The 24,651-nt window shown below is 44.2% G+C and overlaps 1 protein-coding gene across 4 annotated transcripts in view; it reads left to right on the top strand.

Annotated features, from left to right (window-relative positions):
* Positions 1 to 2,059: 2,059 nt before the first annotated feature.
* Positions 2,060 to 24,651, top strand: part of LOC129710229 (peptide transporter family 2-like) — a 67,865-nt gene continuing 45,273 nt past the window's right edge. Inside the window, exons 1-3 of one of the 4 annotated variants that reach the window (XM_055657077.1) lie at positions 2,060 to 3,619; positions 17,595 to 17,717; positions 18,289 to 18,376. In XM_055657077.1, coding sequence (XP_055513052.1) covers positions 18,316 to 18,376 — 61 coding nt within the window. In that variant the 5' untranslated portion in view covers positions 2,060 to 3,619; positions 17,595 to 17,717; positions 18,289 to 18,315. Of the gene's footprint in view, positions 3,620 to 12,268; positions 12,481 to 12,553; positions 12,853 to 17,594; positions 17,718 to 18,288; positions 18,377 to 24,651 lie in introns of those variants that run through there. The other 3 variants (XM_055657076.1, XM_055657080.1, XM_055657079.1) reach the window with 3 other exon arrangements.

The raw sequence follows: 24,651 nt of genomic DNA, 5'->3' as shown, positions 1-24,651 counted from the left end.
GAAAATGGCCATAACTTTTTTATTACTTGAGATTTGAAAGTGAATTAGGTGTCAAATTAAACTTATTGTTATGCTTTATCTGATGGGATAAATTGCAGACTTGATTTTTTAAATCTCAAAATTTTGTAACATTGCTACATGACCACCATGTATCATTTTTTATTTGTGACAGGTAGTGTTTCTCTTCCTGCTAATCCACCTAATAGAACACGAATAACAAAAAAAAATTGTGTATAAATAATCTTGATGTTGTGGTTGGAAAACAACTGGGAGCCTGGATCTGTAGATACAACAGGCCTTTAATCTGTCCAAGCAAAGCACAAGGGAAATCAGGCGGAAGAACCTCTGTGAAAATTAAAAAAAATTGTTGGTATCATTTAAAAATAAATTGGATAGGCATATGGATGAGAAGGGAATGGAGGGCTATGGTATGAGTGCAGGCAGGTGGGACTAAGGGAAAAAAAGTTGTTCGGCACGGACTTGTAGGGCCGAGATGGCCTGTTTCCGTGCTGTAATTGTTATATGGTTATATGGTTATACAGGTGCACAACCTTTTATCCAAAAGCCTTGTGGACCAGACACTTTTCGTAATTCAGAATTTGTCGGTCTTCGGAATGGAAATTTTTTAGCGTAGATTTTAATGGCTGGCTCAGTGGTAGAGTGTTCGGCTCATATCCGCAAGGTCGCGAGTTTGCGCCTTGATCCCGGCAGTTACTCGGTCGCGAGTTTGTCTTCAATGTCGTTTTTTCTTGCAGAATAAATGTTTGTATGAAATGCAGTGTAGGAGAGGTGTACTGACTGTGTGGGCAGAACTTTGGAAGTGATTGCCCACCAGTCTAAAAAGCCGCTGTGTCTCCCTGTCCCTGGGATAGCAGGGGGCGATCAAACAGCACAATACCCCCCACCCCCTCCAACTCCAGAGGAATACGCTCCCCGATGGGCCGCTACGGCGACAAGTGGCTGTTTGCCCACAGCCCGAGCTGCGCCACCCCAAGAACACCTTGCACACCATCCGCTTCTGCCCCTACGTGTTCCTCTGGAGTTGGAGCGGGGCTGGGCTGGAATTGCTGCTGGCTGTGGGTCTCTGGGATCTCCGTGCTTGCAGTGGGCCTGGGGGTCGCTGTCCCGTTGGTCCTGACGTCTCCGGCCACCCCCCTGGACTGGAGCTGAGGCTGGGAACTGTAGCGCCCTTGGCCCCTCCCTCTGCAACTGCAAACAACCCCACTCTCCTGCAAGGGCGGTACAGTTCCCAGAGGATAGCAGGTGGCCGGAGACGTCAGGACTAACAGGAACCCGCTCCCCGATGGGCCCCTACGACGCCCCGAGCTGCGCCCCGTCATCCGCAACCCAGGTTCCTCTGTAGTTGGAGCGGGGCTGGGCTGGGCTGCTGCAGGCTGTGGGTCTCTGGGTTCTCCGTGGGCCTGGTGGTCGACGTCCAATTGGTCCTGACGTCTCCGGTGACTGCACTGGCCTGCTGCCATCGCCGACGTGAAAACAGTACAAAGCCCCCGCGCCGGTGCAATGAGCGGGGAGCTGGAGAGGGGAGGGAAGGGGTCACATGCATGGCCGGGAAGCAGAGGGGTGTAGGTGGGGTGAAACTGAAGGGAGCGACAATCTACTGCTGCCTGCACGCTGAGTTAAAAAGTTCCCACGCAAGACTCATGATACACTGTGTATCGTGAGTCTACCGTGGGAACTTTTTAACTCAGCTGGCAGGTAGCAGCATATTGTCAATTATTAACCCTCCCGCACAATATACCCTCACCTTCTCTTTTATGAATGGGGATTTAGTTCCCCTTTCTTCGAGGACCGACCGGAGGTTCCGCTGTCACCTCTGCAGGCCGCCCTCGGTGAACGTTTTCAAGGACCTTTCTTCAAGGACCGAAAAAATGTCGCTATTCGGAGGTTTTCGTTATTTGGATCTTCGGATAAAAGGTTGTGCACCTGTATTGAGGTTTATATTTTCTATATATATTTATATATATAAATGTGTATATAATAACTAGAGAACATATGTTAAGGTAAGGGGGAGGTAGTTTAGAGGGGATTGAAGAAGAAGGTGAATGAAGTCTGGAACACAATGTCCGAGAAGGTGTTGGAGACAGAGACTCAGACACCATTTAACAAGCATCGTCGAGCACTTGAATCACCAAGGCATGGAGGGCTGCGAACCAAGTGCTGGTAAATGGGATTGGTGTAGATGAGTAAATAACGGTGGGCATGTATATGGTCGGCTGGCTGAATGGCTTATGCGATACGATACGATACGATAGAACTTTATTTATCCCAGGAGGGAAATTGATCAGCCAACAGTCATAAAACACACAATACAAGAAACAAGAAATTAAGGTGATGAGCGGAAAGGATTGGGAATATTTCTCTGCTGTAGTGTTATGACAGCAGAGACTGACCGCTGGTGTGTTGAAGTTAACCAGGACAGATCAGTAACCGACTACTGCATGCGTGGGCTGGGCTGGAATAGTCCAGGGCAGTTGGTGTCCATTGGCTGAGTCGGGATGGCATAGGTGTTGCTGTGCTTTTGCAAGTTCGAGGGACGTGTGGCTGGTGTGTATATGGGGTTAGATGGGATAGGCCAGGGAGCAGAACATAGAAAACAGAAAATAGCAGGAACAGGCTGCTTGATCCTTCACCATTCAATATAACCATATAACCATGTAACAATTACAGCACAGAAACAGGCCATCTTGGCCTTTCAAGTCCGTGCCGAACACTTATTTTCCCCTAGTCCCATCTACCTGCACTCAGACCATAACCCTCCATTCCTTTCCCATCCATATACCTATCCAATTTATTTTTAAATGATAAAATCGAACCTGCCTCCACCACTTCCACTGGAAGCTCATTCCACACAGCTACCACTCTCTGAGTAAAGAAGTCCCCCCTCATATTACCCCTAAACTTCTGTCCCTTAATTCTCAAGTCATGTCCTCTTGTTTGAATCTTCCCTACTCTCAATGGGAAAAGCTTATCCACGTCAACTCTGTCTATCCCTCTCATCATTTTAAAGACCTCTATCAAGTCCCCCCTTAACCTTCTGCGCTCCAAAGAATAAAGACCTAACTTGTTCAAACTTTCTCTGTAACCATGACCATGAGTGGTCTGCCCTAGGCTTCAACTCCTCATCTATATGAATTCCAGAGTGCCTTCCACATGTTGATTTTTCAAAATTGCATCACCCTCTCATTAAATGCCTTCAACAATCAGTGGTCAAGAATTCTCAAGGGCAATCATCCTCTGTGAGAAGATGTTGCAATGCCCCACAGTTTTAAAGGACTTCTCCCTAGTTTTGCAATGATGTTCCCTTGTTTGCGACTCTGGTGTGTATGGGGTGTTGCCACTTCTGAGGTGTCGGTGTGGATGAGGTAAAGATTGCGCTGCTGTACATGATTGTGATCATTGGGATTTACGTAGAGAGGGACGGCACAGCTACCTTGTCTGTGCGGTTGTTCCCTGCCCAGTTTTATTTCAAAATCTGATTGGAGGTGGAAAGTCTGAGCTGTCTGTAATGTGAAACTAGAAGAATCAAAACTGGTTTACAGCAAATAGTTCACTGAGAGACACGGAACATTACTATTGGATTTCTAACTTCAAAGTCAATGTGAGTATTTAACTATTTTTACCAAAGTTACATTTCTGTGCTGCCAGTGTTTATCTACTTGCTATTGTGGTGGTCCGCGGGAGTGCAGTACTAAGAGGCAGTGGACGCTATTCAGGTGCTACCTCTTGCTTTAGAAATGAAATGTCTTTGTTAACATAAAAGGATTTGGTATTCATAGAATATGATAACATAGTGGGAACTTTTCAGGTTGCAGCTGCATATTTCTTCATATAAATCCCCAGTTAGTCTTGACCATAGGCACAAAGTGCTAGAGTAACTCAGTGGGTCAGGCAGCATCGCTGGAGAAAAATGAACGATGATGCTTCAGGTAGGGACTCTTCTTCAGACTGACTGGCTGTCTTCTTCAGAGTTAGTCTTCCTTTCCTGCAATTGCTCCATCACCAAAAAAAAAAAAATACCTCTTCAACTATATTACTGATTTTGTATTGAGAGACACTATTCAATCTTCTTTCAATGTTGCTATCGGCAGTAGTCTTGCTTGCACTTTTAATTCTTTTTTAAATTTCTCTCAATTCTGGAGTCTTTGCTTAGGTTCAGGATCACTCATATTGGGGATCAGACACTGCATTCATTGCTATTCGCTAGGTTCAGTTGAATGAACACCATGTCTCAGTAGAGTTTGGGTTCCATGTTTCATGTTGATGTCTGTGTTCTGGATGCTACCTCTTGTCTAGTTCTACCCTTACTCTGGGACATTGGGGCCTGGTCCCATCGCCAATGCTCCTTATTATAGTTTGTGTTTTTCACTAGTCTATGTATTTCACTAGACTTCAATCCCATGAAGGTACTGCTCCCCAGTCGGGTCAGAGTTCCATGGATTCTGCTTCTCATTGGTGTGTTGATCCAAGGGTATTATCTTCCATTGGAACGAGAGATAAGGAATTATCCAAAGTTGAAGGGTTTGGACTTGTTTTTACTTGGCTTTAGAAGCAAGAGAGGTCTTATCAAAATAAATAAGAACCTGACTGAAAGACAATGAGAAGTTATTTCCACTTGTTGGAGAGTCAAGAACTATCCTTCCTTCTGGATTCCCCCAGCAGGGTAAATAACATCTCTGTAACAGGTTGTTTAAATTTGGCTTGTATTCTCGCGAGGCTAGAAGATGGAAAGATGAACCGATTCAATGATTTAATAGGAAGACACAAGGAATTGCAGATTATAGTTTATTAAAAAAAACCCATAAAGTGCTGGAGTAATTCAGTGGATCAGGTTCTCTGGAGAACATGGTTACTCAGACTGAAGTGATTTAATATGGTTGGCCACTGAGCAGACAAAAGTCATAGAGGTAGTTTAATTTAGTTTAGAGATACAGCGCGGAAACAGGCCCTTCGACCCACCGGGTCTGCACCGACCAACGATCCTACTATCGTAGATCAACATTATCCTACACCCGCTAGGAACAATTTACGTTTATACCCAGTCAATTAACCTACAAACCTGTACGTCTTTGGAGTGTGGGAGGAAACCAAAGATCTTGGAGAAAACCCATGCAGGCCACGGGGAGAAAGTACAAACTCCGTACAGACAGCACCCATAGTCGGGATCGGACCGGGGTCACCGGCGCTGCATTCGCCCTTAAGGGGCTGGGGTGCGAGTGGGGTGGGAGTACGCTCTGGATAATACTTGGCCCTGACCATCATTAAAAACTGATGACTGCTGTTATTGCCTTCTGGAGAATCTACTATAGTCAGACTTGTGGCTGCTTGCCAACATTACAATGGTAATTATACTTCAGAAATTACAGTACTTTGCTATAAAGTATTTTATTATGTCACCAGGTCATGAAAGGCACAGCTTGTATGCAAGTTTTATGTAGCAACTGTAGCATGGATTTCCATGTAGTTTCAGAGTGATTTATAGATCTGTTGACAGGTCATTGTAATCTGCCAGTCCATTCAATCTAGGTTTCCAAGGAAGTAGTTCTGTCTCTTTCTGTGAAATTGCTCTAGATTCTACTGACATTAACAGACGTTCTAGGTTACTATTGAAAAACGTATTCAACCCATTCTCATTGAATTTGGTAATTGCAGGAATGGAATCAATTAGGCGTGGTAAACTGTAGAATACTTTCATGTTTTTCATCAGTAGGTGTGTTTATATTCTAACCATAAATGAAATGAAGTTGAACCTGTTTGCTACAAATGGCTTTGATCAGAATTCTAAGGTACATGGTTCAATTTTGCAATTGTAACTCTATCATTCATATTCTCACTACAGGTTTAGTGATCAAGTAAACTTTTAAAAATCCATCATTTTTCCTCTTTGCAGACAATGAAGCATGAAGAATAACCTGTGATTGGCAATTCTTCAATGTTTTGGTTATTTTTTAGTATTGAATGCCTGGGAATTATTGGTCTCAGCTAATTGTGTTCTCATCTCAGTCCACCAATGTAAACATTCTACTCATTGGTCAGCAGATGTTGATTAGGTGGCTCTGCCTGGCTGATTCACCCAGAATGACTCCTCAAGATGAATTTCCCTGATTATCTTTCATTAGATAATTTATGCTGACTAATTTCTCAAGAATGTGCAGTTTTATACCGTTTGTGCATTTATTCATTGTTCTATGGGGCAATACAGTAATTATAGTTTTTTAAAATCTATCTATAGTCCTATCTATCTATCTATCTATCTATCTATCTATCTATCTATCTATCTATCTATCTATCTATCTATCTATCTATCTATCTATCTATCTGCCTTAGGTGGTTTATTTAGTTTAGTTTATACAGCCTGGAAACAGGCCCTTCGGCCCATCGGGTCCATGCTGACCAGTGATTCCCGAACACTAGTTCTATCCCACACACTACAGAAGCCAATTAACCTGCAAACCTGCAAAGGTGGAAGAAACCGAAGCACATCTATCTATCTATCTATCTATCTATCTATCTATCTAATAACTGGTTGCTGTGAACAATTCTGTAGGTGACTCACCAGTATAAAATCTTCACTCAACAATGACTGTGAGATACTACTCACTGTACAATTCAATTCAATAAACTGTAACTGATTTAGTGACGCAGCCTGTGAACGCAATGATTGCACATTATCTGTAAATGTTTCAGCCGGAGGGGTGTTTATCTGTAAACGAACAGTTGGGTAAACGCATCAAAGCCTCCAATATCAGCAGGGGAACGTGGGATGTAGGTTGAAGATGAAACGGATGCAGCCTCCAATATTATTGTGCACAACTGTGTGCTGAGAGCTGCGGAACTAATTAAGAATGCGAACAGTTAGAGCTCAAGGGAAGGGATTATATTGCCTACGAAGGCTTTTCAATACAGTACAATAATACTCTATTAGCCAAGTATGTTTTGCAACATACGAGGAATTTCATTTGCCAAGTCGGTCATACAAATAAAAAGCAACGGAACACACAAAATACATTTAACATAATCATCCACCTCAGTGACTCCTCCATATTCCTCACTGTGATGGAAGGCGAAATGTTCAATCTCTTCCCTTCTTTGTTCTCCTGCGGTCGGGGGCCTCAAGCCTTCCGTTGATGGGACGATCTTACTCCCGGTCGGGCTCTCCGCGTCAGGGCGATCACTCCTGCATCCAGGCGGGTGGTCCGGGGGGGGGGGGAAGCCCCGCTCAAAGTCAGTTCCAAGGAGGCTTCCAACTCCAAGATGTTAGGCCGCAGAGCGACCGGAGATATGACCCGGAAAATAAACGCATCTCCAGCACGGTAAGGGATTGAAAAAAAAGATTCCCCCGATTCCCCTCCCCCTCCCCCTCCCCCACATAAAACAAAGCAGAGAACATTAAAACGAACTTTCAAAACTCACTAAAAATAACAACAAAAGACGCAAAAACAGACAGACTGTTGGTGAGGCTGCCAATCGTACGGTGCCCCTTGTGGTTTTCAACCAGCCAATGCAAAAGGGTCCTAGAGTCACGTTATTGTGGCCCTGTGGAATGATGGAGCTGTGAAGATGGTGAGGTCGTGGTAGATGGGGCTTATCTCTGGACAAGAGACTGTCAATCACGTTTCATAAGGACAACAGGAGGAAAGTCTTGGTTTTATACTCAAGAACCCAAGATGTGCCAAATACGTTATAGACAATAATAGACACAAAATGCTGGAGTAACTCGGGTCAGGTAGCATCTCTGGAGAAAAGGAATAATGACATTTCAGGTCAAGACCCTTCTTCAGACGTTTCTCTGGAGAAAAGGATTAGGTGGTGCTTCGGGTCGATGCCCTTGTTCAGATTTCTGGAGATAAGGAATTGGCAACGTTTCGGGTTGATGCCCTTCTTCAGACCTCTGGAGAAAAGGGATTTATGATGTTTTGGGTCATAAACCAGCATCTGCAATTCCTTCCCACAAATGTATAACCGATGTCTATTGTAATGAAGGAAGCCAAACAGTTCAAATGTGCACAGTGAGATACCACAACATCAACATGATGATGACCATTGCGTCTGTGTTCAGGTTGTCAATAGAAGGATTAATATTGGGTAGAATTACCGGGAAAGGTCTCTTGCTGTTTTTCAAAAACGGTGTTGCGGGCTCTCTTACACCTGTTGAGGAGGGCAACCATTGAGAATCTATGGGCCTGTCCCCCTTACACAACTTTTTCGGCGACTGCCAGCACCTGTCATATGTCGTGGCAGGTTGCTGAAAATGTTCAACGTGTTGCAGTTCCAGCGGCGACCAGAACAAGGTACGACTCTTTGGGCGACTACTTACGATCATACAGGCTTCACCCCGCAACATGTCGTGGGGTATTGCCTTTGTGGCCACGAGTAGTCTCCTCAGTCGCCCAAAGAGTAAAACCTTGTTCTGGTCGCCCGCTGGATTTTCAACATGTTGAAAATTTTCGGCGACCTGCAACGACTCATGACAGGTGCCGGCAGTCGCCGAAAAAGTCTCGTAAGTGGGACAGGCCCATTAGGCTTCCTATTTATTTTGAATTCACCAGGACACTTTGTGGATTGTCTTCATTTCAAGCCCCTTGCTGAATGTGTAAAAAGGTGTGGAAGGACTGATGCCTTGTGAGAAGGGGCAGGGTGCAGGCTGTGTTATGGTTACTTTTGTTTTCTTGTTGGGAGAACCAGTTTTTGGCTCGTTGTCTAACTGCGTTTCTGTCCCTGGGTGGTTCTGTCACTGTAGCGTGGTGCATGATCTCATGCACATTTCCAAGCTTCACTCAACACCCTTGTCATTTCTTTTTGCGCAGCGCCAACAGTAGGGACTGCTGCATCTCTTCAATCGGAGGCCAATCAGTGCTGAGAGGTAGCAGCTCAACATGCTGCACCACTATGCCGCCCCTTATCTGTGACCATACAACCCTTGCCAGCCCGATCCAATCCATCTATCCTCCCACTGTCCTCAAGCTTCTGTCCTTGGACTTCTCCAATTGTTTTACCGGTTGGCTGCTTCATAGTGACATTATCCCAAAGCTTCCACATATTTGCTGACCCTCAGTCTGAAGAAGGGTTTCGGCCCGAAATGTCGCCTATTTCCTTCGCTCCATAGATGCTGCTGCACCCGCTGAGTTTCTCCAGCAATTTTGTGTACCTTCGATCTTCCAGCATCTGCAGTTCCCTCTTGAACTATTTGCTGACAACGTCTTTCTGTATTTCAGTTTCACCTGCGTTGACCCTACCCTTGCCTCCATCTAACCTCTAGCCCTGGGAGAGCAAATACTTCCACCAACTAAATAACGGAAAGACCAAAGTAATTGTCTTTGCCTCCTGCCACCAACTATGTTCCTTCACCAGCATTTCGTTCACTCTCTGGCATTTCATTCACTCGTTCACTGGCATATCTCTGACACTGACCAATACTATTCACAAAGAACATAAGTGGTACATTTGACCCCAGGATTAGCTATTGACCATTTGCACCTCCGTGGAATTGTCCAGCTATGCCACTTGCCAGCTTCCCTTTCAGTCATTAGCTGGATGATCATTTGGGCTTATTGCCCTGGTGATGTTGAGCAGCCTTCTTTAGCTGCTTGTGTCTGTGGTGTTGTAGAGTCCTACAGCCCGCTGAGTCTGTGCTTGCATTCATGTCCAGTATCTATCCCAGTGGCCGCCAGCTTGCTGTGCATGGTGGCTCAAATTCCCATCTAAATACTCCTTAAATACGAGAGTTCCCATCTCCACCATTTCCTCAGGCAGCAGGTTCCAGATTTCAACCACATTCTGGGTGAATATTGTTTTCCCCTCTAAATTTCCTACCCCTCATCTTGAACCTATGCTCTCCAATTTTAAACACTGCAAAGAATATGTTTCCTACTCTCTACTTTATCTAAGCCCTTCATAGCTTTGTACCCTCAACCAGCTCCCCCTCAGGTTTCTCCGTTCCAAGGTAAACAAATCTAGCCTATCCTTTTTTAGTCATAACTGGCGCACATTCTCCAAGCAACATTCTGGTAGTTCTCCTCTGTACCCCTTCCATTTGCAATCACATCCTTCACTTATGTGGAGACCAGAATGACACACAGTACTCTGGCTGTGAGTTACACAATTTTTTGTAAAGTTGTCCCTGCTCATATATTCTATGGCCTGGCTAATAGGGACAAGAATCCATTATGCCCCTTTCACCACATTATGTAGCTGGATTGCCACCTTCAGGGATTGCTGGACTGCTCCTCCATACTTTCCATCTTCTTTGATCCAGTGATGAGTTTTCATTCAACATAAACTCTGGGCTTTTTCTTGCCACCTTTCATTGATAATTATGTCTTATTTGCTGTGCTCCATTCAATGGATCTCATTCATGGCTTCGGAGCATTGAATAGTTTTTCTCAGAGCCCCAGCACTCTTTTTGTGCTTTCCTCCCATAGCAGCCCAGGATATATCTCACCACGCCCTGGGGAATTTATTCACCTTTAAGCCACCTTTATCCCTTGTCATGAGTCATGAGTCCTTTTGTATTGCCCCAGAAAAGCGATCATCCTTTTTTAAATTTCTAACCTCCAACCCTATGGCCTCACTTTAAGAACCTGCTTTGATATCCCCCCTCTTTATAATAGTAGTGGACCTCTTGATTAATATTTCACCTCACCGAGTCATAGCTGAAGGTTTTGGGCCTTGGAACGCTGAATTGCTCTTTCAACTACTGTATGTGTCCATGGCAACGGTGTCGTAGTTGTATTCCCCACCCTGAGTTCAACTACCTTACTTTACGCACCCCTGCATTAAAACACTCCTCCCTTGTGCCTTGAATTCTCTGCCTCTCAGACTAACTTTACCCAGGTAAAGCTGCGGTCAATGGACATCAAGGAGAAAATACTTGGACTTGGAGCTGACACAAAGGAAGATGGTTGTTGTTGAAGATCAATTATTACAGGGCCGGACATCACTGCTCGGTGATGGAAAGCGAAAAAACAATTCAATCTCTTCCCTTCTTTGTAACATTCGAGCCAGTGACCCATTCTCAACCACCATCTGTTTCATCAGTAATCCCCTTCCATCATGAGGTGGATATGGAGATGTTTGCTGATGATTGCTCAATGTTCAATATATCACCATTGCTTCTTTATTAATCTAACTGTTCCTTAGGCAACCTTATAGGAACACCTTCACTAGAGGGACTTATACCACCAGGGGCGCCTCACGTTTGGCAGCCCCGCCAACAGTCTTCCTGTCTTTTTTTGTTATTTTTAGTGCGTTTCAAAAATTTGTGTCAATGTACTCTGGTTTGTTTTATGTGGGGTGGGGGGGGATGGGGTCGGGGGAAACCTTTTTTTTCAATTTCCTACCCTGCCGGAGATGCCAATGTTTTCCAGATCGTATCTCCGGGTGTCTGCACCCTAACATCATGGACCTGGAGGCCTCCTTGGATTGACTTTGAGCCCCACCGCGGGGTGCGAACTTAACATCGGAGCCGATCCCTTGCCTGCGGACTTTACATCGAGAGTCCCAGGAGAGGCCGAGTCGGGAGCTCGAACGACACAGAGGTTCGACAAGCCCCGACTCGGAGTACGATCGCCCGGCGCGGCGGAGCTGACATCCCCCCGATGCGGGGGTTGATCGCCTTGATGCGGAAGGCCCAGACGCCGCTGGCTATGGGAGTCAAGATCGTTCCGTCAACGGAAGGCTCGAATGTTACAAAGAAGGGAAGAGATTGAATTGTTTTTTCGCTTTCCATCACAGTGAGGAATGTCAAGGAGTCACTGTGGTGGATGTTCATGGTAAAATGTATTTTGCATGTTCCATTGCTTTTTTTTTGTATTACTGACTTGGCAAATGAAATTCCTCGTATGTTGCAAAATATACTTGGCTAATAAAGTATTATTGTATTGTATTGTATTGTATTGTTCCATTTTAAGGGTATTTTTGAACGGACAATAAATGGTGCCTTTGCCAGCAACTCCTAGAACTTCGTTATTATTATGATATAAGAGATGGTCATTCAGCCCATCAGTCCAATGCTGGGTCCAAGCTGAATAATTGGAATGGAGGAGTGGGAGGGCTTAAAGAGGTAGAACTCAAAAATGAATTGAAAAGAAATCCAACGTTGGCATGTAACAAAGACCCGATGGTAACAGACCACCTGCACCTATTTGAGAGAGGAATTGTGTTGATGGTGTGTGCATGCAGACTATGAGGAGGAGATGGGGCAATGACTTGTGAAGGAGGGGAGGGAGAAATAGAAATGATTTGAGAATTGATTTGACCCTACGACCTTATGTCACAGCTCCCTTCCTTATGCCTCGGCTCGGAGCGTGAATGCAGAACAACTGGAGGTTCCTCAGGTGCAATGTGCTTTGTTGTTGCTTCACAGCTGGACCCCACCCTGTGTGAGGAATTCATCCTTCCACACTTAGCATTAAGTGCCTTCAACATGACTGTGAACAGTATGGTGGAAATCTCCACGTCAAGGTATTCCTGCTGCAAAACCTGTTAGTTCTGAATGCCTCTCTTCACTGCGCCCATCCTTATAACCCTATAATTAGTCATTAATGGGATATCTACTGTGCACAACAGAAGAAATGCGCAAAACCCTCCCCACATCATTCACTAAATCACTGCGTTGTTGACGAGCGCAGGATGCAGGAAATGTACTGGAATATGAAGGGCAGTCAGTCTCCTGTGAATGAATAAAGAAGATCGATGGCCTTGGGATTCTGCTATTAGCCGACTGCAGTAAAGCAACAACATCTGCTGATAGTGATGAGCATTTAACGAGTGTCTTATCTCAGAAGTAATCTATGGGTGTGAGGAAAGGCAAGACTATTCCTGCCCTTTCTGGATGTAAGTGCAATTGCCGCTTTGGTGCTTTGCATCGTGTCATCATAGCAACCACCACAATATTACAGCTGTATCGTTTACACCCTCTGAAGGGTGGCGACTTCCACAGTGTTATTCCGATGTTCCGATGCTAACCTTTCCTCCAAGACTGTGGATTGCTCACCACTCCGGAAAGGAATAAATACAGGAGGAAAATCACAGGGACTCCAAAGCAAGAATGGTTTCAAGTGTTAGTGCATTACATATAAAAAAAATAATGATGAGAGATAAGTGAAGCTTGTTGACTGAGTGTCAAGTACCATCCAGGTTGGTAACAGTAAAATGTCTGCCTTCTAATTGACATAGGTGGACAGGGGACCCTGAAGATAGACATGTTGGCTGACCCATTGTGCATAGTTTGTAGTGTTCTGAATTATATTGTTACCCGGGCTGACCAAAGATCCATAGGGCGAGGACAGTCCATGGAAGAAGATAGTCACAGTTGCCAAATCAACCCAGATACCCGTTGGGACTGTTTTCTCAACTTTACACTGCCAGCCCGTCTCTGTTGCCGTGTTAGACTTCACTGTACAAATTGAAGACCCACTGAAGGGCACATTCCAAGAACCAATATCCTTAGTCTTTAACCTGGAAATTACTTATTGTCTCTAACATGAGATGCTGCTTGACCAGCTGAGTGTTTCCACCATTGGCGACAATACAAACTCCACTTACACAATAGGATTTGTACATGAGTTGAGATTTCATGAATGAAGACACTTTGATACAAACATTTACATTGTACCATGATGTGCTTTTTTTAAATGAAGGCAGGATGCAAACAATATTTCTTAATGCAATTGACTGTGTGTGTGTTCTTTAATGGTGGTTTAATGGTGGTCCATGGCTTGCTGCTGATTATATGAGGGTTGAGCATCTTGTTACTGAGGTCTTCCTGCGAGTATTCCTGGCCTACTGTACCTCTAATGGGGCATGAAGGACAAAGGGAAAGAGATAAAGTAACAGGGTTGCCACAGTAAGGGAAATGTGAAAAAGTCTGTACATCATCAGTAAATCACTGCATCAGTGACTTGAATACAGGATGTAGGAAATGCACTGGACTATAAGAGATAGTTGGTCTCTTGTGCAAGAATCAATGGGATTGATGGTTATGAGTGTTACACCTGGGATTGCTGGACTGATGTTTCAGCCTCTGACACCCACTGTTCCAATGGTGGGATCTCGGCTGCAATCCAGCTGGCTGAAGCCACCCAAAAACATGTCCCCTCCCGATAAAGCAGGGAATGTATGAGCTACCCAGCACAGCTAAGTCTGTCTCCGTATAGATGCTGCCAGACCTGCTGAGCATTTCGAGCATTTCCTACTTTTATTTCAAATTTGCAGTCACAACAGTTTTGATTTTTGTGTGGTGACCAGTAGTTGCAAGTGAGTGTGTGGGGACTTTGGATTGTGCGTGCAGGTTGGGGAAGGACTGGAGGAAAATGCCACTATATCCTTGTTTAGGTAAGGTGACCAAAACTGTGCACGGTATTCAAGATGTGGCCTCACTAACTACAACTGGAACAAAACTTGCCTATTCTAAACCTCAGGCACCCATTACAACAAAGTCCACAATGCTGTTTGCCATCTTAACTATGTTAGACCTGCCTGCTAACTTTATGTGATTCGTGCATTGGAGCAGTTAGATCTCCCTGTACGTCACTCATTTGCAGTCTCATTTCATAATTGACCTTTTCATTCCCATGACTGCAATGCACAACATCAAACTTTCCCACATTAAACTTCATTTGCCCGGGTTTTGCCCCATTACTGTCCCGTGATTCAATGGGGACCTTGTGATTCGAGATGCAGAACCACAAAGTCCTGATTAGAACGTACCCTTCCACATATTAATTCAGTTCTCCTTCAGCCTCCTCTGACCCAAGGAAAATCCTAACTTATTCCCTCTTTCTTCCAAGCTACAACATTCCAATCTTGGCAACATCTTTATAAAGCTGCAAACAACATTCCCAATCTTGGTTTTTTTATGTTTTTTTAAAAATTTTTCTTTATCAAAAAAATCTATTTACACTACAATAAACAACAGCCAGAACCCACCACCTCTGCAAACATTATCATACTCTTTACTCTGATGTACAACTATGAGGAGCATTCAACACCCTGCGGAGCCCAGCGGTCCCGGAACTATCAGAGCACTGTGGGGGGCATAGTGGTGCAGAGGTAGAGTTGCTCATATGCATGGAGAGGGTCCAGAGGTTTAATAGGATGACAATACAAGGGCCCTTCCTTCCCACCAGAAGCAGATTCTTAGAGCAGGTATGGTTGCAGCTAAAAAAATAATATTACTGAATTGGAAGTCTCCACTCTCCCCATGTTTCAAGAGGTGGCTCAACAAAATGCTTTCTATTGCTAAGATGGAACAGATTCGTTTTAACAAAGGGAATTCACAAAATTATTTTTTGAAGGTGTGGAAACCATTTTCGATATTGCTTGATGAGGCATAACTGTCTGATTTGTTTATTTTGCTGCTATGTCTTTAATCTGAGCGAACTTTGATCTTGCACTCTGACTGATATTCTGGCTGCCCTCCACTCGGGTTTTTTTTGGGTTTTTTTTTGTTTGTTTTGTTTTATTTGTTTGTTTGTTTGTTTTTATTGTTTATTGATATGTTTTTGGGTTTGTTTGTTTTTGTTATTTTTTGTTTTTATTTGATTAAAAAATTATTTTTTTTATTTTTTTTAAATTTTTGTTTCTTTAATTGTTGTTTTTTGTTCTCTGTCTACTGTGTGTTTGTTATGATAAAATTTGAAAAAAATGAAGCTGTACAATAATTGTATAATTGTAGATGCCGAGCGATTTATCCGTGTACAATTGCTTCAAATAAAAATTTAAAAAAAAAACAAAAAGGATGATCCCAGAAATGAGTGGGTTAACATAATGAGTGAGTGTATCACGGCACTGGGCTTGTACTCACTGGAGTTTAGAAGGATGAGGGGGAACCTTATTAATACATACCGAATAGTGAAAGGCTTGGATAGAGTGGATGTGGAGAGGATGTTTCCACTAGTGGGAGAGTCTAGGGCCAGAGGTCATACTCAGAATTAAAGGACATTCCTTTAGGAAGGAGATGAGAAGGAATTTCTTTAGTCAGAGGGTGATGAATCTATGGAATTCTTTGCCACAGAAGGAGGCCAAGTTAATGGATATTTTTAAAGTAGAGATTCTTGATTTGTATGGGTGTCACGGGTTATGGGGAGAAGGCAGGAGAATGGGGTTAGGAGGGAAAGTTAGATCAGCCATGATTAAATGGCGGAGTAGACTTGATGGGCTGAATGGCCTAATTCCGCTCCTATTACTTATGACCTTATGATCAACTCCATCTACATTTCACACCATCTCTGGAAAACAGCTAAGATAATCAAGGGCCATTCACAGCCCTGTCATTCTCTCTTCTCCCCTCTCCCAATGAGCAGACGATACAATAGCTTGGCAGCACACACAATTGGATTAAAGAAAAAGCTTTTTCCCTGATGTTTTCAGACTCTCAAATGCATTTCTTATAAACTAGGGATGAATTTCCGATCACCCAATCTATCTGATTGCGGCCCTTGCACTTTTGTTTATATCCGTACTTACTCTGGTGCTGCAAATTTATACTCTCCACTCTTTCCCTCTCTCTGTTTGATGTACTCTGAATAGCATGATCTGCCTGGATAGCATGCAAAACAAAACTTGTACCTCAGTCTGAAGAAGGGTTTAGGCCCGAAACGTTGCCTATTTCCTTCGCTCCATGGATGCTGCCTCACCCGCTGAGTTTCTCCAGCATTTTTGTCTACCTGGTATCTCAGGATTTAATTTGTGTGAAAATAGCTACAAGGTATTCATTAAGAACCTACTCACATCCTGTCTCCATTATCTTTCTTGTCCTTGGAAAGGCGTAATCTTTCATTAGTTTTCCTCTTTCTCTTTAATTTATCTCACTGAACCATACAGACCTATTACATGTTCTTTAAGGTACATGCACTGATGTTGTTCCTCTTGACAGGATTCTTAAAACAAGGGTGATAATCTCAAAATAAGGGATAAACTATACAAGACAGAACGACTATTTTCATTTGGAGAGAGGCGAGTCTGCTCCAGCAGGTGTGGGGTTCAGTTGCTGAGTATATTCAAGACATTCATACTGTATATTCAAGGCAGATTGATATATTTTTATTTCTCATTATTTAAGAAAATCGAGGAATATAAGATCAGCATTGGGAAGGCTGACTGTATAGCTGAGTAGTGGAAGCTAGGAATAAAATAGGATAGGCTACGATTCGTATAAAAATGTGTTTGATGGTTGGCATGATCTCAATGGGCTGAAGGGCCTATTTCTACGCTGTATCTCTCTATGACACCTTGACTTAGAAAATATCCTTGGATCTACACCCTATACTTTTTTCATACTATTACAATGCTCTCCCATTTTCCCCTTTGCTTTTGTCCCACACTTTCCAAACTTCCTTTTGCTTTCTCCAACGTTGAATTCAGTTTCTGACATAAGCTGCTTTTTTTGTTTGCCTTTTGTTACTTTTAATACACAATGTCTTCCAGGGGGATCTAGATTTGGTACTTCTCACTTGGTCCACTTTTGCTAAATCACTTTCCAGTCTAAATGCTTGGTTTTAGCCTATGTTAAAATCTTTACTTTTGTTTCCTTTTGTTTTTCATAACAATGGGCTCTACATTAATTCGACATGCAGTACATTGGAGCCATAGAGTTGTACTACAGAAAAATGGATCCTTCAAGCCATCACGTTCATGCCAACCTTTTTGTCCATCTACCCGGCAAGTGGAATTAGACTGAAAGAAGTGCAAGTGAAGAGGTGAAGGACAGGTGTTGCACCCCCGACAGTTTAGTTTAGTTTAGAGATACAGCGCGGAAACAGGCCCTTCAGCCCACCGGGTCCGCGCTGACCAGCGATCCCGCACATTAACACTATCCTACACCCACGAAGGACAATTTTTACATTTACCAAGCCAATAGACCTACAAACCTGTACGTCTTTGGAGTGTGGGAGGAAACCAAAGATTTCCTGGGAAATGGGAATAACGTACAAACTCTGTACATACAACGCCGACAGGGATCGAACTCGGGGCTCTGGCACTGCATTCGCTGTAAGGCAGCAACTCTACCGCGGAGCCACTGTAACCGCCCTGGACACTGCACGGGAAAGTACTGAGGGGAGGGGAATGATTAGCTTCCTTTGTAAATCTCTGCCTCGCCCTTCCATCTCCTTTGGTCATTTCAATTCTTGAGGCAATTTGCCTTGTAATGGTTTCTCTTATATTTCCAGAATCTATAGGTCTTTTTGATTTTAATTTGTGAAAGTTTGCATGTCCGAATATGGTTGTGTATTTTTGATGAAGCCTGTAACTACTTCCCTTCTCATTCAGGTCCTGCTACCTTGTGCTGATACACCCATGCCTGAGTACGAGACCATGGATGACCAACCCTCACAAGGGACTGACAATGGCAAGCCAGGTACCATCTGAATCCATTGCAACCTGTAAATGATTTTTAATGGATTGGACAGGCGAGATGCAGGAAAAATGTTCTAGATGTTGGGGGAGTCCAGAACCAGGGGGTCACAGTTTAAGAATAACGGGGAAGCCATTTAGGATTGAGATGATGAAAAAACGTTTTCACCCAGAGAGTTGTTAATTTGTGGAATTCTCTGCCACAGAAGGCAGTGGAGACCAATTCACTGGATGTTTTCAAGAGAGAGTTAGATATAACAGAATCAAGGGATATGGGGAGAAAGCAGGAATGGGGTATTGATTTAGGATGATCAGCCATGATCATATTGAATGGTGGTGCTGGCTCGACGGGCCGAATGGCCTACTCCTGTTTTCTATGTTTCTATGTAGCTGGTGAAGTGATGAACTCCAGTCACTTTATACCTTTTGGACTTTACTTTAGGGATACAGTGTGGAAACCGAGTCTGCATCGACCAATGATCATCAGGGGCACCAACACTAGGGACAATTTAACAATTTTACCGAAGCCAAATAACCTACAAACCTGCATGTATTTAAAGTGTGGGAGGAAACTGGAACACCAGGAGAAAACCCACGTGGTCACAGGGAGAGTGTACAAACTCCTTACAGCCAACACCCATAGTCAGGATCGAACCCGAGTCCCTGGCGCTGTAAGGCAGCAACCGCTGTGCCACTCTGCTGCTCCTTTGTCTAACACCAACCTCAAACATCATGTTTGAAAATAGTGATGCCTAGAACTAGCACCTTGGCATAACTATACTCCAAGGTGCCTCTGCTCCTCTACCCCACTTAGACTTATACGTAATGCATTTGCAACCACTCTATCCTTCCTATCAACATGTACCACCTCACAATTGCCAACTTTAATAGCCAATAGGTTTGCCCTTTTATAGGTTTATTAATGTCCTTCTAGACCAAATGTCAGTCCTCCTCAATCTTGACTATTTGGTTATCATGTGCAAAATTTAGAAATTGGGTTCTTCGTCGGCCTCTGAATGACCTTATTCCCTTCCCTTCCTTTTCTATCAACGAATCTGCAAAATTATTTTCTATTTTGTTGTTTATTCCAAGATAATTAAATTTGACTTGCTCTTCCCAATGCCTCCACATGTTGTCCTATTACGGACTCCTCTGCTAAACCCTGTCCTTACCCTCAGTCGCTCACTGCGGGGAATCTCATGGTGTGCGGCTTGTTTTGTACAGCTGATTTCCTTAATGAGTTGTTCAAAGTCACCTTGTGAAATGCACATCCAGCAAAGGGGCCAGGATGGGAGCAGGAAGTGAAAGTAGAAGGCAAGAGAGGGTGTGACTTGGGAAATGGAACTGCAAGGGTCGAAAATCAAAGGGTAGGGGGTAATCAGTTGTGAGCTGGAATAAGTTTGGGGGGGAAAGGTTATAACAGTGCATGGTTCTCTGAGGTGTGGAACTGCCAATTTGCAGAGTGGGTCCATATGGGTGCCACACTGGAGCCAGGGTGGTGAGTGGGGAATGGGGCAATTGGTCCCAATATTGCTCCCAATATTTACTTTGCCCTTTGTCTTCGAACCCAGAATGCTACAAATCAGGAGGACATTCTTAGCATTACAGTATTTTTTTTCAGAAGTGGCATTTATTTCCCTTTAAAACCTTGGTATGTTTGCTTCAGTATTGCAGCCTGGCTCACCATGTTCTCACATTCAACAACGTCACCCTCAACTCTGTTCACTTGCTCCAGATGTAGTTATGGGAACCTGTGTGTGCTCAAGCTGCGCCTGTATTTGTGGGACACGTGGGCCGGTCACTGTTTCAGTCCTCACTCGGCCCACTCCCTCTGCTCTTTTCCCACTACATTGCTGACTGCGTTAGTGCTGCTTCCTGCATTCATCTTGAACTGTCAGTCAGTGTTTTGCTACAGTTTCTACCCTGCTCCTGTTCACACGGCCCATCCCCGACTCGCCCCTTCTCTGTATGCCTTGCCTGTACTTGCTTCAGAGTTTCTTTCTCCATCGGTATGGCCTGACCTGCTGGATGTGTCAAGTGGCAACTCTGTTTTTATAGCTTTTATTGTCTTTTTTTGTGGTGTTGACTTACTTCATTCATTAACCTTTCAACAAGATGATTTTAATAATAGCTTTTCACCATGGCAACCCCGACCTCACCCTGTCTGAAACATTCCCTGTACCCTGTCCATTCTCCTCCCACCTCTCGATACTTATTTTCTCTCTTTCCCTGCTCTGATGAGAGATCCTTGATCCTGCAGAGTGTTTTAATTTTTTTTTTACTTTAGTTGCTGTGAGGCTTTCATTCAGTTGAGAATCTTTTATCCTAGAATGTTTTTAAATGTTTGTGTGTGCGCATGCACGTGCATTTGTGTGTGTGCGCATCTATGTGTGTTTGTGTGTGTGTGTTTGTGTGTTTTTTGTGCAGGTTCGCACATGTGCACATGACTTCAACTTGTAAAGGTTATGAAGATGATTCAGTGGAGTGCAATCAAATAAACTTTGTTCGGAACTCAGGAGATATTTGGGCTTATAAAGAGTAGGTTTTGAGGTCTGTGTTTGGAGTAGGAGAGTTGGGCTGTGAGCTTTGGATGTGTCCACAAACTCTAAGCCTGGTTGGGTGAAGGGCCCAATTGCCAATGCTGTTGTGCTTGAAATCTGGAGCTACACACAGGGTGAGGCCTGGAGGAAGGAATACCAGATTCGGGGAGTTGTGGGGCTGGAGGAGATTGCAAAGAAAAAAAAGAAAGTGGATGAGTATATTGATGGCATTGTAAGTAACATTGAGGGTTTAAAATTGGAGGCATCGCAGTGAGGAGAGGGGAAGATTGACGTTATAGGTTTAATCTGCCAACTGCTGGAATCTGAAGAGGGTGCCAATCGACCATTTCATGGAAGATAGACACAAAAAGCAGGAGTAACTCCGCGGGTCAGGCAGCATCTCCCGAGAAAAGGAATAGGTGCCGTTTTGGGTCGTGGCCCTTCTTCAGACTGAGAGTCAGGGGAAAGGGAAACGAGAGATATAGTACAAATGAATGAAAGTAATATAAAATAGGAATGATGATAAAGGAAACAGGCTGTGAGCTCGGTGAAAATGAGTTACAATGAGACTCAACAAGACGACTCTGAAACTGTTCAACGTCTTCAGTGGGGGAGAGACGGAGACAGAGGGAATACAGGGGTTACTTGAAGTTAGAGAAATCAATATTAATACCGCTGGGTTGTAAATTGCCCAAGCAAAAAATGAGGTGCTGTACCTCCAATTTGCATTTGGCCTCACTCTGACAATGGAGGAGGCCCTGAACAGAAAGGTCAGTTTGGGAATGGGACGAGGAATTAAAGTGTTTGGCAATCGGGAGATCAGTTAGGTGTAACTGATTACTAGTCACTCTTGTTCTTTGTGAAAACGCAGAGGGAGCGAAACGATGACCCAGTCTATGTTTTGTCTTGCCGATGTATAAGAGTCCACACCTTGAACAATGGATACAGTAGATGAGGTTGGTGGAGGTGCAAGTGAACCTCACCCAACCTGAAAGGACTGTCGGGGTCCCTGGACTGAGTAGAGCGAGGAGGTATAGCGACAGGCGTTGCATCTCCTGTGGTTTCAGGGGAAGGTACCTGGGGAGAGGATAGTATAGGTGGGAAGGGATGAGTTAACCAGGGAGTTGCTGAGGGAACAATCTCTGCAGAAGGCAGAAAAGGGTGGAGATGGGAAGATGCGACTGGTGGTGGGAGGTGCGATCCCGTTGGAGGTGCGGAAAATGTCAGAATATTATGTGTTGTATGCAACAGCTGATGGGGTGAAAGGTAAGGACTAGGGAGACTCTGTCTCTGTTGCGACTAGGGGGAGGGGGAGCAAGAGTGGAGCTGCAGGGTACCGAGGAGACAAGTGTGAGACCCTCATCTACGATGGAGGTGGGGAACCCCCATTCTCTAAAGAATGAAGACATCTCGGATGTCCTGGTATGGAACATCTCATCTTTGGCACAGATGCACTGTAGACGGAGGAATTGGGAGCAGGGGAAATGTGTACGAAGGAACTGCAGATGCTGGTTTAAACCAAAGATAGACACAAAAAGCTGGAGTAACTCAGCGGGACAGGCAGCATCTCTGGAGAGAAGGAATGGGTGATGTTTTTCAGGTCGAGACCCTTCTTCAGTGATAGGAAGCAGGGTGGGAAGAAGTGTAGTCTAGACAGTTGTGGGATACATGTCTATATCACGTGATGGAAACATGGGTCTTGCAACAAACATTGTGCACCTTAAACGCACGAACATTGACCTTCTTTTACCACTGCAAAGAGCCTGGAAAGATTTGTCTTGTATGTGAGGTACACTGCAAAACATTGCACATGAATTCCCTACGCCATGAATCCAAATGTTAGAATGACATGAAAGGGTAAGTGGAAGATAGAATAGATGGTCCGTTGATCTTGTGTGTTCAACTGCACATTTACTTTATTGATTGAGCCATCATCAGATTAATTTTGCCGAAATAGTCATAATTTGGAGACAGCTGTGTTTTGTAATTGGATTACCATTGATAGAAGAGAGTGGTCCTATACCTGAGGCCAATGCTGAGGACAGTACTTTGATGCACTGCTGAGCACGAGTCACGGCCATATAATTGAGATAAACTATCAAGGTCTGGAAAACCAAAGTGAGGGAGGAGCAGAGGCCGGAGAAAGTCGATTGTCTCTGTGGGTTGGAAATCCTAGCAGCTAAAGCAGGAGTCTGAAGAAGGGTCCCCACCAGAAGGGTCCCCGCCAAACATCCTCTATCCATGTTCTTCAGGGATGCTGCCTGACCTGCTGAGTTACTCCAGCACTCCAGTCTTTCTTTTAAAAAAACAGCACTTACATTTCCTTGTTTCTATGAGAGTCAACAAATATTGTCTGCATCGTAAAGATAATTCAAGAGATGCTGGGGACCAGAGGTGGGTGGAAACAGCAGATTAGGTACGATCTGTGGAGAAAAATCATTCAGGTTGAGTAACACTTCCGCTGACAAATTTTGTGCATTAAATCATCTCAAGATGTTTCACAGGAGTGACAGTAAACACAGTTTGATAGAGAGTGACTCGGGGCATATAAGTGCACATGGCCAGATGATAACCGAAAGAGGTTTTAAGGGTTGCCTTAAAGGGTGAGAGAGGGAGAGGGAGACGTGAAGGAAATTTCGCTACTTAGGGCCTACTGTCCCACTAAAGCGACTTTTCAGAGACTGTCTTCGACCTTCAAGGTCGAGGGCACTCGCCTGAAAAACCTCCAGCTGGATCGTCCGTCAGCGATGAAACCGCGAGCTGGATCGACCGACCGCACACACACACACACACACACACACAGACACATCGCAATGGCGGGGGCCAGGGAAAGTGGGGGAGCGCTGTCTGAAATTCACACCCGCGATGAACAGGAAGGTAAAAGACGGTTGCCACAGTGTACAGTAAGTCCTTTAGAGAGCATGGAGGGTGGAGAGAGAAGGGGAGAGAGAGGGGGAGAAGAGGGAGGAGAGAGGGAGAGAAGGAGAGAGAAGGAGAGAAGGAGGGGAGAAACTTTTAAGAAGCCAGATAACTTTTAATAAAGTTTAGCGGGCATTTGGTGGGGTTTTCCTTGGTCCTTAAAACTCCAATGAGTCATTTAAAATGCCCGGTCAGCAAAGGAGATTGCGTACGGCTACCTTGACTGCCTAGAGACCCGATTCCACTGCACTACGAGTTCAAAAGAACCGAGCTGACCAACAGAATGATTTAGGTTGAAGGGTTTCGGCCCGAAACGTTGCCTATTTCCTTCGCTCCATTGATGCTGCTGCACCCGCTGAGTTTCTCCAGCATTTTTGTGTACCAACAGAATGATTTAGCCAGGTATTTTGTTTTGCTGGCATGAGCGGTTGTGGGAATAATACTGACCAGAACATCTTTCCCTGCCCTTCGGATATTCCTGTGTAATCATTAATCCACCTCAAAGGGGAGAGGGAGCATGAGATAAAGACATCACATGCAACAAGGCACCCTGGGCTGTGTGGCTTCAATTGCTGCTTGAAATCTCATCTGTCGCAATCAAAGCCACCAATGTAGATGAAACAATGACTTCCAGTATCAAGGTTCCATATCAATAAATATAACAATAACATAATAATCTTCGCATGATGAAGGCAAATATCTTCTTTAGGGGTGGGGTGAATGTCAGCTGGAAAAACACTGAAATAATCATACACGTGGCAATAAATAATTAAAAAAAAACAAGATGCTGGAGGAGGTTACACAGAAAAGCTGGAGAAAC

This window comes from Leucoraja erinacea, chromosome 27, assembly GCF_028641065.1.
Source record: "Leucoraja erinacea ecotype New England chromosome 27, Leri_hhj_1, whole genome shotgun sequence".
Classification (NCBI taxonomy): Eukaryota; Metazoa; Chordata; class Chondrichthyes; order Rajiformes; family Rajidae; genus Leucoraja; species Leucoraja erinaceus.
This window is presented reverse-complemented; position numbering and strand designations above follow the sequence as displayed.